General features: G+C 33.4%; 1 protein-coding gene across 1 annotated transcript in view; it reads right to left on the bottom strand.

Annotated features, from left to right (window-relative positions):
* The window catches only part of LOC123268284 (obscurin), a 109894-nt gene that overhangs the window by 23422 nt on the left and 67819 nt on the right, over nt 1-18653 (bottom strand). The window contains exon 3 of the mRNA XM_044733238.1: nt 14581-14714. Within this exon, the coding sequence (XP_044589173.1) occupies nt 14581-14714 (134 nt within the window). The remainder of the gene's footprint in view (nt 1-14580; nt 14715-18653) is intronic.

An 18653-nucleotide genomic window follows, 5' to 3' on the forward strand; every position in this document is an offset into this window, starting at 1 on the left:
ATGAGATTTAATACTAGATCATAGTGGTTTTTTCAGATAACAAATGACTATTCGTTGTAATGTCTAATTTGATCGTAATTTTTGAAATAATTTTCTAAAACTTAATGAACATTTTTATATTCCAGAAAAAGCATGACAGAGATGATTATAAAGAGCTTTTGGAATTAGTGTTAATATTCTTAGGTGGTACTCCGAAAAACGGGATCAAATTTAGAGCTCCAGGACCAAATCATCATGCAAGATGGATGGCTAAGGCTCTATATGCTTTAAAAATCTTCATTTTTAAAAAACAGTTTAAAGTCAATGCAACTGAAGTAAATGGACTGAGATATGTCTGCTTATTTCTAGTTAATTTCTACACGGTTTCATGGTTTAATGCACCTTCTGCGATAAAGTCATCCTATCAAGATTTGAATCTGATCAAAAATCTTTATGAATTCCGTTCTGTCCATAAAAAAATGTCTGAAGCAGCAACGGTGACATTTTCAAGACACTTATGGTACTTGTCACAAGAGTTGGTCGGGTTAGCTTTGTTTGATGACAGAGTTTCCTTACATGCTAAGAGACAAACCGTAACTGCAATAAAAACGCGAGAAAGTAATGCTTCGAATTCAAAAAAATTTATCGTCAAAGACGTAAGCTTATTATTATCGAAAAACATCGAAGATTTTGCTAGCAAGCAATCTCTATTTTTGTTTGAGCAGTATCAATTACCGTATCAATTTATGGACAAGGATCCAGAGCTCTGGGCATTTGATCAAGATTATCTACATTGCAAATCTGTGTTTTCAGACTTAAAAGTTGTCAACGATCTCGCTGAAAGAGGTGTTGCATTAATCCAGGACTACAACAACTGCTTAACGAGAAATGAAGAACAAAAACAATATTTATTGCAAGTTGTCGAAGAACACAGAAAAAAATTTCCTTACGTTACCAAAAATAAAATTGTAGCTACTTATTCAAAGAAATAAAAAAAATTTAACTACACGATTGAAACTATGATAATCGTTTTTGTCTGTTATTTTTATTAAGTGATTATAAATTTATTATCATCATTATTTAATCTAATCGTGTAAATTTTATCATGAACCAAAATTATAATAATCTAGTCATAGTAATCAACTTGAAGGAGGGTTCTATTTCACAAATTCTTATTGTAGTTTTTCTGATTCTTACTGGAATTTAGTAAACAATTTTTGATCTAGGAATCTCAATCTTGCTGATTAAAAAATTAACCATTTGTCTCGATAATCACTCAATTTGTATTCATTGAATATTTCTTTAACGCAAAACATTACTGAAGTAACAATAATATTGTAACGATATTGAACTGCAGACAGTATATAAAGTTTACCAAGCATAAATTTGTAAAAAATTGAATGTACTTTATATTTCTTATTAATTTTTTATATATATTATTGATATACTACATGATATAGATGAAAAATCATAAAAATAGAATTTGTTGAGCCTGTAACTTTTAACCATCAATAATACGAAAAATCTCACCTATACAATTTTGTTGCAAATTTGATATACTAAAAAATTATACTAAATTTTTTGTTCTATATCATCGATAGTTCAATTGAAAAAAGTGAAAAATAATAAAAACAAAACTTTGTAGGTCTGTAGCTTTTTTGTTATTGATTATACAAAAAAATTGTTAAGAACTTTGTTATAGAGCATCAAACGAACTACAAAATTGCTATTTAATTTTTTTTTTCTATCTCCAATAGTTTGGCTGTTAAATGCAAAAAACGTAAAATTTTCAAAAAATTCAAATTTCAAAGATCCGTAAAAACTTAAATAATGACGATTGATTTATGACTCAATGAAATTTTTTCTCAGAAATTTAATGCTTAAAAAGGTCCAATCATTCATTTTATCAAAAAAAATTTTCTTCACAGCTTGCAGGGTAAAATACTGTTTAAAACCGTACTTTCCATGTTATTTATATGGGAAAACTTAAAGTTCGATGAAGAAGCTCTTAAAATTGAAATTAAGAGCTGGCCTTTTGACAGAATTTTTGTTTAGACATATCCTATCATATTTTGGGCTAAGAGTGAAAAAAAAAAATATCGTCTTTTTTGGCACACCCTAATATATATATATATATATATATATATATATATATATATATATATAGCATATATATATATATATATATATATATATATATACATATATATATATATATATATATATATATATATATATATATATATATATATATATATATATATATATATATATATTTAAAATTGGAGGTGTGTCACTATATTTCACTTTGCAGCCAAGACTACGCATCGCAGACGAATAGTGTTTGTATGTGGTAATAGATATAAGACTCTATGCGACAAGTTTATAGAGTCCCGATCCCACGTTTCCTGTCTTCTATGTTTCATCATCCGTCATATGCTGTCGAAGCGCAGAAGATTTCCTAAAAAAACGATTTAAGTAAATAGTAAGCATTTTTTATAATATTATATTTAATCATTTAAATCATTCTCATAATTTTCATTTACATCTTAAAAAGGATCGCTGCTAAATTTACGAGATGATTAATCTCTAATACCAATTTTATAAAGTATAGTGTTACGTTCTGGAAAATTTTAAATATATTTTGAATTTTATAAATTAATATTTTAATAAATTAATCATTATCTGAGGTATTTCGTAACGAAAATACCTCGAGACTGAGATTTCTCGAACGTCAACGCAGCAGTAGACTAAACAGTCTACGTTGTGAGATTTGGACTGCGTTGATGTTCTCATAGGGCAACCTGAGATGCAATTCTGTGTTCTGTGTTCAGACTTCATCTGGAGCAGTCAGTGCGAGGACTTAGCAGAGGAGCAATCTCTGCTGATCTGAGGCTGAACCTGCCAACTCCTTATTAATAAATTTATTTAATTGTTAATCAATTAAAATGGATATTTATTAAAACTTCAACCCAGAATTGAGAGCGCTTATCAGCGTTCCACCCTGGTTTCTTTATCTGGAGCACTAGCCAGCGTTTAGGTATTCCATCCTCTAAATATCATAACTATTACCCCCAAGGTTCGAGCGCTTATTATCAGTTCGACCCTGGTGCAATCACCTAGAGCGCTAGCCAGCGTTCAGGCTCTCCGTCGATCACCTACCTGAGAGCAGGTAAATTGAAAGTAATATCAAAAACTTATAAATCTAAATTTTAAAAGTACTTCGCGGATAAATCAGTTTCATGACCCACCTGGAGTCTATCGACTTACTAATGAGGTCAAAGCCTGAAGAAGATTTATAAAAACTTTTTATTTTTATCTGGGAAAAACTTTGAATTTTCCCAGAACGTAACAATGGTATAACTATTTCCGGTATGTTTAACCTGTAGGCCTTATTACCCTACCCCCATGTAGGAAAGTGTGATGGGCCCAGGCTTGGCTCAGGCCTGGCCCAACTATGTACAACTCTGGGCCAGACTTGTAAGCCGGAGTTGGCCCAGTCTTAGTTTAAGTCTGGAATGATAAAGCTGGCCCAAGTTTGCTTACCAGGACTGGCCCATGCCTGGTTACGAGGGTTGGGCCACAGTTAATTTTCAAGTCCGGCCCATGCCTGGTAACCAGGATTGGGCCTTAGTTAATTTTCAAGTCTGACTCATGCCATTTGATAAAAAATGATAAAAGAGAATTTTTGAAGTGTTATTTTTTTATTTTATTTTTAATGTAGAGCTAACGCAAGTTCAGACCGTTTGAATCTTCATTTAGACCTAACTTTCGCTAATTATAGAAATAAAGTAAAAATCGCATTCCGTTCTAACCGAGATTCGAACCCGAGCCGCGCGCTTGCCAGACCGATAACTAACCCCTACGCCGTAAGACCGATGAGTTAATGCATATCTCATCATTTTCATAAACTTAATCTATAAGGTGACGAAGCGTGACGGGTTATTATTTATATAATTTATGCTATTTAATATTGTGTTTTGATGAAAATTAACTACTTTTTACAAATTTTTATTAGTTAAAAAAAAATGCAAGAGTTAAGTTCTTATATTACTTTAAACTTTGTACATTGTTCTGTATAATTTTAATCTCTTATTATAAATTTTACTGTTTAAAATTATCAATATTAAAAATTCAACTGTAAATTATTATATTTTAATTTTTTTAAAACCATATCAATTTTGACGATATGCAATTGTTTTGGTTAAATAAAATAAATTTTCAATTTTAGCATTTGCTAACAAATATTCGTTAAGCAATAAATATTTACTGTTTAAAATTCTATTACTTAATAATTAATTAACTTTGGATTTTCCATTGAATGACCAAAGCTAGGTAACCCAATTCTGGCTCAAGTATGGGTTACCGTTCAACGGCCATGGCTAGGCTTCCCAGCCTTGACCCAGGCTCGGGTAATCTTTGGGCCGGCCAAGGCTTGGTTTCCCAGTCGGCCCAACGCTGGGTTTTTTTTCCTTGGCCATTTTATGGCGAACCAGTCTTGGCCTAACGCTGGGTTTTCTTCCCTTGGCCATTCTATGGCGAACCAGTCTTGGCCCAACGCTGGGTTCTCTTGCCTCGGCCATTCTATGGTGAACCAGTCTTGGCCCAACGCTGGGTTTTCTTGCCTTGGCCATTCTATGGTGAACCAGTGTTGACCCAGGCTCGGATAATCATTGGGCTGGCCGAGGCTTGGTTGCCCAGTCTTGGCCCAGGCTCGGGTAATCATTGGGTTGGCCAAGACTGATTACCCAGTCATGGCCCAACGATGGGCCAATTTCGGTGCGCCAAGCTTAGTTGTCCAGTACTGGGCAAGGCCCCGTCATTCAACTCTGGCAGTTCCTACATAGACCATAGTAAAATAAGGCGTTCTCGTAAGGTTTTTAAAAAAGTTCAATTTTGTGTTTGTTTATGGTGTAACAGAGCGATCGTTACCCGGTAAATTCCCCTTTTTCGGAACTCAGTTATTTATCGACAGGTCACAGTGCGCTGTGATCTAAAGCCCTCGTTTGGAGCTAGTAAGAAAGGCCCCAAGGTGGAGAATCCGGCGTAGTGGTAGTGGGGAGAGCAGAGGAAGCAAGGAAGGAAGAACGAAATTTGGTAAGATTCATTGTGACTGAGTGGCTCGACTGGACGACACGCAAATTTTTCTAAAATATCCAGCTAAGGCGTTATAAATATCCAGAGAGCGAGTGATGGTGAAGACTACCTCACCAAGGGAGAATTCACATCAGTACCCGAAGTCGAGGAGTTGCAGCTCACCGAGGGAGTGAAAATAAAATTATATAAACTCCAGGTACAAATAACGAGTTAATTATCTCTCGGGTCTGTGGCGTCAGCCAGGCAACATGTCGGCTGAAGGTCACCGCCATTTCGTGCTCGGTCACAATCGTTAGTTTTTTAAGTATCAGATTTAGTATTAAATCTAGAATAAATTATAAAATAAATAATTAATAACATCAGGACCTGTTTTCGGGTTATTAATTAATTTGTTCAGGAAATTCAACTAGTCCATGTTAGATTATAAATTTTACACGTAGGCAGTCTGAGTTAATAGTACCAGGAATTTAATTCGGTTTATTAATCTCAGGTTTCAAGGTCATTTAAAAATTTTGATTTATTGATATTCGTTAGTTGATAATTTGGCGTAAGCCAGTAAAATAAAATTGAGTAAATCGTCAAATTAAATTATTTAAGATAGAAATTTATTTGACCTTAGAAAATCACGCGGCAAATTATTCAGCGCATTATTTAGTAATTCGTTATAATTTAATTAAAACTAGAGTCAGAAAATAATCATTAAAATCAGCATAATTGTTAATATAAATTATTTAATTAAAAAAGTAGAAAATAAAAATTGTAAAAATTCGTTCAAAAAAATAATTGCCAAGTGTCGTACGACAGAGACGCAAGACCGAGCGAGAGAGTCGGCCATCTTGTCCTGCGCGAAAACGCTGAGTAGAGGACACTCAAGGTCAAGACTAAAGTTTTAGTTTATTTTTAAAATAAAATCTCTCGGCTAACAATGAAATAATCATTTGTCTAAATTTCGCGTTTGCGATGAAAATAAATTTTTGTAAAATTTACCGCTGATAAATGGATTAAATAAAATAGCTCAGATTAAATAAAATGATTTAGATTAAATAAAAATAATTTAGGAAAAATTTAAGTTTACTCAATTATCGAAATTAATTAACTCGGATTAAAACAAATGGATTAACAAATGGATTAAATTTTATTTAATAAATTCTCGGATATAACCAGTAGATTAATTCAAGATACAAAGAACTTTTGTTTTAAATAATTATTGTCGTAATATTAAGAACATGGCAGTAATTTAGTAATTAGAAAAAAATGATAATTAGTATATAAGAAATTGTTAACTAGGAAACAATATTGGAAATTGTGCTAGTAGTCGGAAAAATTTGTTGTAATATTGTTATTGAAATATAGTGTGGTTGTGTGTGAGTAAAGAGACTGTCTCGGTTTCATGGTATACTCCTCTGGCTTCGGGGTAGTTCTCTTAGAGTAGCGTGAAGTTTGGGGGACAGCGTGCACTGTGTGGACAGCGTGTGCAGTAACGTGAGGGTCCAGCGCAGTGACGTGAGGGTCCGTGAGACCGCCTGAACTAAATAGAGTAGCGTGAGGGTCCAGGGAACAGCGCGAAGTAGATTGAGCGGGCACTGCAGCCACGTGAGGGTCTAGCTGGACAGCGCGAAATATACCGCATGAGAGTGGGGTGTGAATATGTAATTATTCTATGGAATTTTATTGTTATATTGGCCATTATTTCAATTGTAAAAAAGGATTGGAAAATATATAATTTTGTAAAACGAATTTCTGTGTTTAAATTTTGGTTCCTTTCAGCAATCTCTCATAACCCTGACCTATTGCTCCATGTTCTGGTCCAGTTTCTGGATACTGAGTCCAAAAATCCAGTGGCGCCCTTAAAGAGTAAAAAGGGGCGACCAAGGGAAACAGAACACCCCGTTTCAATGGTGAAAATTACGATTACTTCATTATATTTTATGGCTAATGTATTCAACTAAAAATTAATGATAAATTTCGATAATTAAATGCATTATTTTTTATTTTTATCAAAATCTCCCTTAGCTAAATACATCTGACATAATTGGTTCAAATCAAGTTAAATTATGTAAACGTATACAAAAACGTTTAGATCTGTTTTTATCAAATTAGATTAAGATAAATAAACTTAGTTTTGTTCTGAGCTGATTAAATCCGATCTAAACACAGCTACTTCATACCTCCACTTTGATCATATTCAATATGATCAAGCTTAAAAAAAAACTGATATTTTTTTTTTTTGAGCAAAATTTTTGTTATAAGTATGCACAAATTATTAATATGACACTACGCCCAGAGCATAACAATTACCTTAAGCATTTATAGTAAGTAGTTTTGTAATTCTTCCATGAAGGAAGAACGATTGTTGGATTCGATCGGTGCAAGAGAGTTAAGTCAGATATTATAAGTTCCGATGATTGAAGAATTTGCTTTAGAGTAGATTATTTCTTCAAAGTCATATTTTTAAATTAACGTAGACTTGAGAAGAATGACTGACAGTTCCTCGATAAATTTATTAATTCAAAAACCTTTCGATAGTTTTTTTTCTTTTCACTGTTGGATAATAGTGATAATGACAACCTATTCCGATGACTTAACCCACTCACTCCTATCAACAAGAAAAAAAAAGTAATGATAAATGGAATTGTTTCAAATTAAAAAAAAGTTAAAAGCCACGTGAGTTTAAGTTTTCTTATATTATATTATGCACGGAAAAAATTTCTGGGAAAATGAAAAGAAGATGGCGTCATCTACAGACGTGTGTTTTGATTGTGAAAAAAGAATAAAAGGTAATGGTCCTAGTATCGGTTGTAATAATTGTAAAAAATGGTTTTAGAAAAAGTTCAGCCAAATTAATAATTGTTTAAAAAACTTGTAACTGAATACAAAAAAACAGGAACATATGATTGGAAGTGTCAATCTTGCAAATTTGAGGTTAGCATCATTGACTCCGACGATAAAAACGAGGAGGATAGCTATACTAATATTTCACTAAGTGTTGCTAAAAGCATAGAAGAACTTTTCAAAAAATACCTGGCACCCTTTTCTGATAAAATCAGTGCACTGGAGTCCAGCATCCAAGGTATTAGATCAGACATGAATAAGTTGGCTGAGGGCAATAAATCGACTAGTAAACATTTTGTACAACTGAATAAACGGATTAACGACGTTGAAAAAAAAACTCAGCACCGAAGGGCAGTTACTATCATTTGATGACATTATCGTTAAAATTATGGAACGACAAAAAAATGAAACCAAGGTCGTGGTTTTTAATGTACTAGAGTCAGCAAAACCAGTAGGAATTGATCGTTTAAATGATGACCGCAAACAAATAGTTCCTTTACTACCGGGAGAGCTAAGTACTGCAGCACCAAAGTTCAAACTACGTCGTCAGGAAAAACAGCCACTGGAAAAACTCGACCGCTCCTTGTAGATACAACAACTTCTCAAGAGGCGAGATTGATACTACGATCACAACCACTGGAAGGATCAGGGATTATTTTTAAACGTTACCTAACACCAGGTCAGTAAAAACAACTCAGAGAGGTTAGATCTGAACTACATAATATAATTGATAATGGTGATAATAATAAAACAATTAAATATACCAATGGAGTACCTAAAATAGTCGATAAGCGCTTTTTTCGTCAATCAAAGACAAAAGAGAAGCCTAAAGACACATAATCTCCATATATTTTACCAAAATGTTAGAGGTTTAAGAACAAAACTTAAAAAATTCTGAACCTCTCGATTTCTAGTGATAATGATGTGATTTATTGTATAAGCGAAAGTTGGTTAAACTCAACTATTTCGGATGGTGAAGTAGTAGAAGATACTTTTAATTTGTTTAGGAAAGATAGAGACAGTCAGACTAGTAAATTCGCACGCGGTGGTGGTGTATTGATAGCAGTACATCGCAATATCACTGCTAAACTGGTACCACTGAATAAACACAATATAGAGCAAGTTTTTATTAAAATTAAAGGCTCTAACGGTGAGGTTATTATTATTGGCTGTGTGTATTTACCACCCCAGTCAACGGTGGAGATCTTTAAGGACCACCTGGATACAATTCATTGCATAAATAACATTTATCCAAATGTGAAAATCATAATAATAGGTGACTACAATATCCCAAACAGCTACCCACCCGCTGTATGTGAAGAATTTATTTTTAATGAGATGAAACTACTGGGCTGTAACTAAATGAACAACATCTTTAACAATAAAGGTCGTTTCTTAGATTTTTGCTTTAGTAATTCTGAAGTTTTAATAGAGAACGGATCCTATCCTTGAAGAGAATGTTTATAATCCAGCTTTATCTATTCATTTATCTTGCACAGCCAGTATGAAGTTGTTTAAGGAACCTCAATACTCCTTCCAAAAAGCCAACTATATTGCATTCAACGACTTTTTCTTAAACACTAACTGGCTAGAACTGTATAACATAAAAACAGTGGATGATAAGCTATTATGGTTTTACGAGAAAATAAAGTTAGGCATTTCGGAGCATGTTCCAGTGTACACTAATAATCGAAGTGAATATCCATGTTGGTTTTCTAAAAAGCTCATAAGGAAAATTAAATTAAAAAAACAAGTCCATAAGAAGTACAAAAAGTATAGGAACTACTATACGTATAAGGAGTTCCAGAATATAAGAAAAGAATGTAAGAGTTTGAGCATCATCTGCTACAATAACTATGTCACTCACATGGAAAATCTAATCCATGAGGACACTACCCAGTTCTGGAATTTTGTGAAGAGTAAGAGGCGCAAGGACTCAAATATACCTAGCACGATGAATTGGAGTGAAAATACTGCCAACACTGGTGATGAGGTAAGCAATTTATTTGCTTCATATTTCAAAAGTATATACATTGGGACACATGACAGCTCGGTAAATCAGGTAAAAAAGCTGCCTACTGATTATGACGCAAATCTATCTCAGTTGGAGGTATGCTATGATGAAGTGCTTAAAGTTATGAAGAATCTTAATGATAAAAAGGGGGCTGGCTCAGACGGAATACCTAACCTCTTTTTCAAGAATTGTGCAATAGGACTTTATGAACCAATCACTCATATTTTTCACAAATCCGTCGAAGAAGGAGTCTTTCCAAGGGAATGAAAATTATCATATGTCTGCCCAATACACAAATCTGGATCCAAGTCCAGTATCACTAACTACCGTCCAGTCTGCATACAATCATCTTTGGCAAAACTCTTCGAGAAACTTGTACTCCCACAGTTAATATCTGCATTCAAAAATATTATCTCAACTGAACAGCATGGCTTCATAAGTGGTAGGACCACAACAACACATCTCTACATCTATACTGATTACATATATAACGCCCTGGACCATGGGTTCAGCGTTCACGCAATGTATACTGATTTCAGTAAAGCGTTTCATACAGTCAGTCACGATATTCTAGTAGAGAAGCTGAAATGTTACGGGGTAACTGGAAAAGCCTTGAACTGGTTCCAATCTTATTTAACTGGAAGGAATCTTCAAGTGAGGGTCAATGGCTACTACTCGAAGGAATATGAAGTCAACTCTGGAGTTCTACAAGGTTCGCATCTAGGCCCAGCTCTATTTAATATACTCATCAACGATATTGCAGATAATCTAAGCTTTGAATATCTTCTGTATGCGAACGACATGAAGATATATCGAAAAATAGCTGCTGAGGATGATATAAGAGCACTACAGCAAGATCTGGATAAGCTCTACCAATGGTGCCTAGAAAATAAGTTAAAGTTAAACATCGATAAATGCGCTGTTATGATGTTTAATAGATCTCATGGAATCTTCCCGGTCGACTTCAATATAAATGGCCAGCCATTACCTAAACCTCCTGTCATGAAAGACTTAGGTGTGCTGGTTGACACCAAGTTAAGCTTCAATGAGCATGTAGACAAAACAGTATCAAAGGCGTATAAAACTCTAGGGTACATAATCAGATCAGGCAAAGACTTCAAGAATGAAAGAACATTAATACTTCTATTCAATACCCTGGTCAGACCGATTTTAGAATATTGCACTGTAATCTGGTCACCGAGTACGACACAAGCTACTAATAGACTAGAAAGAATACAATACAAACTGTGCAAGCATCTGGCAAATCGTACGTTTTTGTCTACAGCTCAGGAAGCCTACAGTAACTTCCAGATCAGCAAGCTTTCCCAGAGAAGACAAATATCGGACTTAATTTTTGCTTTCAAAATTATTAACGGGCACATCGACTCTCCAGAGATTCTAGAGAAAGTAGGAATCATCTGTCCTAGATCAAACTTAAGAACAAATCGATTGATAGAGACAATTAAAACTACCAAAAGTTATATATATAATAGCCCGAAAAATAGAATCGCTAATCTAATCAATGATAACTGCTCGCACCTCGAATTATTTGACACTTCGATCACATCGTTTGTATCATCGGTTAAAAGACTGCTTCTAACCAATAACCACTAGCCTCTTAAAAAGTGCAATTTCATTTCATCTTGTAATAACTACTCTTAGAGATATTTTTATATAATACTAATAATTTAAACATAAAGTAAATGAAATTGATTTAATTCAATTTAATTTAAATTTAATTCTATTGAAATGCTAATACTCTTTTTACTTTATTTTTATTTTTATTTTCTTTTTTCACCCATAACCAAATTTAATTGATGTAAATCTAATGTATAAAGTCCATTGCGGTGTAAATGAATGAATAAATAAATGAATAAAAATTTACGATACAACTATTGTAAAGCTGGACTATACTTTCATTACTAATAATTGTCAAATATTTTAAATGAAAATTTACTATTTATTTACGAAATTTTACAACTTACTATCGCAATTTTGCCAAATAATTAATGTATTAAATTCGATTAGAAAAAATACGATATTTTTATCGAAAATTGAAAGAGAATAAAAATTAAGATGTAAAAATATTATTCTTGTAAGGTAAAAGCCCCAATAGATGATCATGTACCAGTATATGATCACTCCATGTATTTGTATACCTATATTTGTGAATATAGATATACAAATACATGGAGTGATCATATACTGGTACGTGATCATCTATTGGGGCTTTTACCTTATTCACTTTTAAAATTTCTAGTGCTGCCTCTATATCTTTCCAACAAAAGTAGCAAATTTTACAATCGTTGAATTGAAATGTTTTTCAATTCGTGTAAGTGTTAGCCGTGCACAGCACCAGACTCCGAGTTTACATAAATGCTAAAAGACATCAGTAGTAGTTTACCTCGAAAAGCGTAGAGGGAGAGTCTCTGGCTACCAACTGAGAGTTCTAGGTTCGATTCCCGGACGAAAATTTCGATTTGTTTTTTCGGTTACTGCACAGTTACCAATAAGTCCAACCTCCTACCTTCTCCCTCCCTAAAATTTCTTTTAAAAAAACCGACTTTCAATTTTTACAATAGTTGAATTGTAAAGTTAAGTTCATTAACATATCTTGTATAATTTGCTATTGGAATATTGGACTTTTTAAGTCTCTTGATACCCTGGCGGTTTCGGCGACACGGTGAAAGCACGGTCGAATGACGGTTGTTTCACGGTCGTTTCACCGTATAAAGTTCGTTCTTACCGAGCGATCTGTCAGTCAACATTGGATACCGTTGTGAACGATATCTACTATAAATTTATTGAATATTTACGGTGCATACGCAAGTGAATCTACGACGTTATGACCGACACTGTACGCTCAATATACTGTCCAAATACGGTGATTTTACGCTACTATCACGGACAATAAAATAAAAAAAAATATTGCGGAAAGTCTAGACCGAGACTCGAACCCGATTCATCTGGTCGCGCGCCCAAGACTCTACCAGCTAGGCTATCTAAGACACTGCACGAAACATTTGATTCAGTCACATCATAAGGTGTCAAAACCAAGTCATTTTTTTTTTTCATTGCACAGATAAAAATAGCTTAAATAAAGTTATATTTTTTCCATGACTTCAAAATAATAATCGTAATAAATGATTCAAATTTTTGATGATTACAAAATTCTTAATTTCGAAATTATGGTGAAATTATTAACTGTATAAAAAAAGATCTGGAAAAGAAATTGCTAAAAATTGAATTGTTAAAAAAAAATATCTCATAATAATTTTTCTTGATAACAAACAATTTTTCCGTAATTTTGAAATTAAAGTTTTCGTCTCTAAAAAAAAAAAAAAAAAACAATATTGATTATTATATTTTTCATAATCAAAAGGTATTATAGTTTCTAATTTAAGACTATAAAAAAAATTCAACACTTGTAAGCCATAAACTCTTCTGAAAAGTATTGAAATGATGGATCTCTGTTGATTGCCTGTAATCTGATTAATTTTTTATAATTTTACTTTGAAATAAACAAAATTACAATAATTTAATATTTTTTTTTAATTTTTCATCCCGATTAGTAACTGAAAATTTCTCATATACGCTCGTTTCACGGTCGTTTCACTCACAGACTACTGTGCATCTACCACCGAGTTACGGTTTTTTGACAATTTATATGTTTTCGAATGACTGTCAAATGACAGACGATCGATCGATGATCTACGATTTTTACTCAGGTAAAAAATCGGAGGAGTCAAGTAAAAATTTGGTTTTTCGAATAGTGAAGTATGATAACTATACAGAATAAAAATCATAAAGTAACAGTGAAAAACTTTCACAATGATACTCGTCGTTCACTGTCAAATGACGGCCGTTCGATAGTCAAGTGACGGTCATTCGACGATCATTTGTCGACACTGTGAATTTATGGTACATTCACCGTCGCTTCACGATCATTTTACCGTGACCACGAATCCGCCAGGGTAGTCTTATTTGTTGAATAAAATTTACAATAGTAGATCGTAAAAATTATTAAATGGCAAGTATAGTCAACCGTTACTATTTTATTTAATAAAGTTACGATTGTAAAACACTAAAAATTCCTTCAATTTTATTTCCGTGTAGGAACAAAAAAGTTTGGAAAACCCAAATGAGCATGCCTTAGGGGCTCGTGTGATACACAATTTATTTAGATTGAATGTTTACATTAAGATTTGCTAACTTTTTCAAAGACTTCTATACTTTTTTTTATTCGTTTTTTTGTTTGAATTTTGTTAAAATTCTATTATAGAAATCTAATTCTATTATAGAAATCTTATTTAATCGAAAAGAAATTCTTTTTAACCTATTCTGTAGTTATTATTATTTATCTCAATATGCTTTTTATACATAATTTTTTTCGTTTAAATTATGAAAATCACGTTTGAATCGAAATCACGATTTTTAGGCGAGAGTAGAGCATACCGACGCGCTTCGCGCTTAAGGCATGGAAAATTGATTCTGTATTGTTTCTGCATTGCTTATACTGTGCTGAGTAGTATTTGTTATCAAAAAATTGAAGTCACGTTGATATAAAGCTGCAGATTTTGAAGTTTAAATGTAAAAAGAGTTGGAAGAAGTGAAATTTATTGTGTGAAATCAAAACTGGTAAATTTACGGTAACGTACCTTTTTCTCTATTTTTGACGATACATTTTCTATAGCGTCTTCAGTAGCTTTCATGACTGTTGCAACAGCTTGTTCTTTTCTGGACATGTGGCCGCGAAAAGAAGCTTGAATTTTTGTTGCTGCATTACAGAGATCTATGATAAAATGAAAAATTATCAATAGAAATGATAAATAAACAAAACATAGTTTAAATGCTTACTTGATAAAAAAAAAAAAAATTAGTAAAACGGTTGACCCTACAGGCTATCCCTGCAACCTCCCGCTAATTTAAAATTAAAAGACCTAAAAATTTCAGGTCTTACGACGTTTTTGAGTTCTCTTAGCTCGCAAGTCAAGTTCTCATTCAGTAAAACATTTAAATATAAATGGAAAAAAATTTCTGGGCAAATTTACGATACAACTATTGTAAAGCTGGACTATACTTTCATTACTAATAATTGTCAAATATTTTAGGAGAAAATTTACTATTTATTTACGAAATTTTACAACTTACTATCGTAAGTTGTAAAACGATAGTAATTTCACCAAATAATTATTGTATTAAATTCGATTAAAAAAAAAAATGCCATTCGGTAGCTAAAATGGAAGTAGATTTTCTACTTAAATAAAATCACAACTCTAATAATATAAAAATACTTTAATCAAATTAATGAAATCCCTTCTTCCTAAGTTAAAACGAATACAATAGTAAAATTTATTAATATATCTTCAGACGAATAGGTTCACGGAAAAGGAAATGCGGTAAATCCAACTACACTTGGAGTAGCATTTACTATAGGATGGACTAAAGTATACATACGCTATAGTTTGTTTACGGATGATTTTCATGTGTATCAAATCCAACTCCAAGTGTGGTTGGATTTGCCGCACGTTTTTTTCTATGTTATTTTCAATCTAGGAAAATAAAATGACATGAAAATTAAAGCTTGTTTAATGGGCTTTGAAATTCGATTTACAAAAATTCGATAAGTTATTTAATTGAAAAGTTATCCGCGAAAGAAACTGCCAAAATATAAATTTTTACAATTTTGAAAATTTTTAAACCCTGTAATTTCTGAACTAGTTTACCGATTAAGCTCATCTTTGAACTTGATCTTGGTATTCGTCTAAAAATTAAGTATGTTGAGTTTGGAGGTGCCATAGCAAAAAAACCTCAGACAAAATAACCGCAACAAAATAACCGCGGACAAAACAACCGAACGACAAAATAACCGTGGATAAAATAACTAAACGACAAAATAACCGGACGACAAAATAACCATGTACAGAATGTCGTCACGACCAAATAACCATGGACAAAATATCCACACGACAAAATATCCAGGCCATAAAAGTTTATAATTCATCTCTCAAAATAATTTTTAAATTTATAAGTACAACAATAATATAGGCAATGGATATTACAATCAATCGATTCCGTGCATTTTAATCTCCCGACAAAACATCCTACAGACGAAATATCCCCCGACAAAATATCCTACAGACAATATATCCCCGGATAAAATATCACTGCAACCAAAATATTAATAAATGAAATATCACAAAATATATATAAAATTAAGAAAATTTTTTTTGGCAAAATGTGTTGCTTTTATATTATCCGAAGGAACTTCGTTCCTACCTGGTATCCCACGACACATGATTTTTTTTAAATTTCGCTACGACTATATGTCGCTGTTGTCCAATATTTTGATAACATTGCGGCGCGATGATCACTACGCGACCTAATTCAGCTGGATAACACACGCAACCGATGAAGAATTAATAGTTTCTCCGGTTTCTTTGTTTACTAACTTGTTAACTAACAAGTTAATTGAAAACAATCAAACAAATTTTGCAATAGCTTTTTTAAAATAAATTTTGGATTACTCAGATCCCTGTTTAATAATTTACACAGACTTACTATCAACTAAAATTATTATTAAGCGACCTAATAGTGAATTGTTCCACATTCTAAGAGTGAGCTCCGGCAACAAGAAGCTCGGTTCTAAGAGGCTGAGCTCCCTTCCATCTTGTTTCTCGTGGTAATGTCTAGAAAAATCACGGGCGCGAGACTCTAGGTATCTGGCCAGGAGCTCACTTAGCTTGACCAAGGACTTACTGTTTTAACGTCACATGACAAACATTGTATCGCAAACCTGAAACGGGGTCTCAAAAAGGAATTTTGAATTAAGGATCTAGGAGAAACTAAGTAGTGTGTAGAAATTCAAATTATGCAAGATAGAAGTAGGACAAGGTTAAGCCAAAAAAAGTATGTCGAAGATCTGTTTCATCCGTACTAATTATATAGTTCTTAACATGTCGTCCAGATATTTATATCGTGTAATATATGGGGTATTCCATGCCAAATTGACCATTTTTGAACCCGACCCCTTTAGATTTAGCTGAAACTTCTATTCTTTTCTACCCTTTGAAAGACATTTTTGAGAATTTTTTTATCCAACCCAAAAAAAGTTATGAATTTAAAAAAAAAAAATGGGCAAAAGAATGTCGGATGAATCGACACAACATAGTATGGTTAAGAAGTCGAGAAAACAATCGCTAAACCGAGGAAAATAATTAAAATATTTAGATTTTTAACAATGTAAAAACGATATTTTAATAAAATAATTTAATCTTTGCCCCTAATGCACTTTACGGTTGTTTTTATCCAATTTTATTCAACTTCTGAGCTTTTAAAAACAATCCAAAAAAACCTCAGTGCAAAGTCATAAAAAATAAGCCAAATTTAGAATTTTTTTTATTTTCAATAGAAAAAAAAAAGAAGAAAGGAAAGTCGTCACAAAATGGGAATAGTGGGGCTAAATACTGTCTTAGTTGAAGTTTTTTTTGAGACAAAAAAATTAAGAATCGAAGTTGTCAGACTTCGAAAAAATGACGGTTTTGTTGAAAAAACTGAAATATTTGACATATCGTGACTTCCGAAAAATTTTTTGTATTTTTTTCTGAAAACTACATTTAAAAACGAAAATTAAAAAAAAAAAAAAAGTGCCGAATGGTCAATTTGTGAAAGTTATAGCAATTTGAAAAAAAAGGAGCGGTTTTTTTCAAAAATTCGTAACTTTTTTTGGGTTGTATAAAAAAATCTGAAAAAATTCAGAAAAATGCCTTTCAAAGGGTAGAAAAGAATAGAAAAGTTTCAGCTAAATCTAAAGGGGTCGGGTTTAAAAGTCGTCGATTTGGCATGGAATACCCCATATACATTTATACCTGCTCAGCACTGTCTACTACTATCGTAGATGCGACGTCATCCGCGAAGCCCGTGAGTTGCACTTGTTTTGGCAGCGGGATATCCAGGAGTTCTTCATAGCCCACGTTCCATAGGTTGGGCCCCATGATTGAACCTTGCGGCACGCCAGGCGTTATGTCATGTTCTTGTGGGCCTTCCGTCGTTCTACTATCAGCGTTCTTTTATCGAGATAGTCATCAACTATTGCCAGATTTTCTGGCTTCACGTAAAATTTGTGCTCCAAGGCATCTAGGATGTCACACCAATTCGCGCTGTTGAAGGCGTTTTTGATGTCTAGTGTGAGAACAAGGCACACCTTGCGGGCTTTGACGCTACCAGACCATGCTTCTCTCGCTGTCCCTATGACTTTCTGGATCGCGCCGACTCTCGATCGTCCTTTCCGAAAGCCATGTTGGTTTGTGGCAAAGCCTTCAGCACGATCGATGTCGTTGCGTAGTCTTCTCTGTATGAGCTTTTCGAGCAGTTTCCCTGCAATGTCAAGCATGCAGAGTGGTCAGAACGATGAAGGTGTTACAGGGTCACCTTTACCTTTGTCTAACAGAACCAATCTCTGCCGCTTCCAAGCCGTTGGAAACATGCCAGTTGATAAGTATGCGTTGCAAGCGTTCAGTAGTATATCTGGGTATTCCAGGGCTACAATCTTGATCACCGATTCCGGGATACCATCAGGGCCAGGTGCTTTTCCTGTCTTGAGAGTCTTTGCCACCTCCTGTAGTTCCCTGGTTATGAAAGGTGTTACGCTGTTTTTCATATAATGTCTTCTTTCCCGTGGTGAGTGTTTGGGAAACAGCTCTGCTACGATGCTGCTCATTAAAGCAGGTGG

The sequence above is a fragment of the Cotesia glomerata genome, linkage group LG7, assembly GCF_020080835.1.
Source record: "Cotesia glomerata isolate CgM1 linkage group LG7, MPM_Cglom_v2.3, whole genome shotgun sequence".
Taxonomy (NCBI): domain Eukaryota; kingdom Metazoa; phylum Arthropoda; class Insecta; order Hymenoptera; family Braconidae; genus Cotesia; species Cotesia glomerata.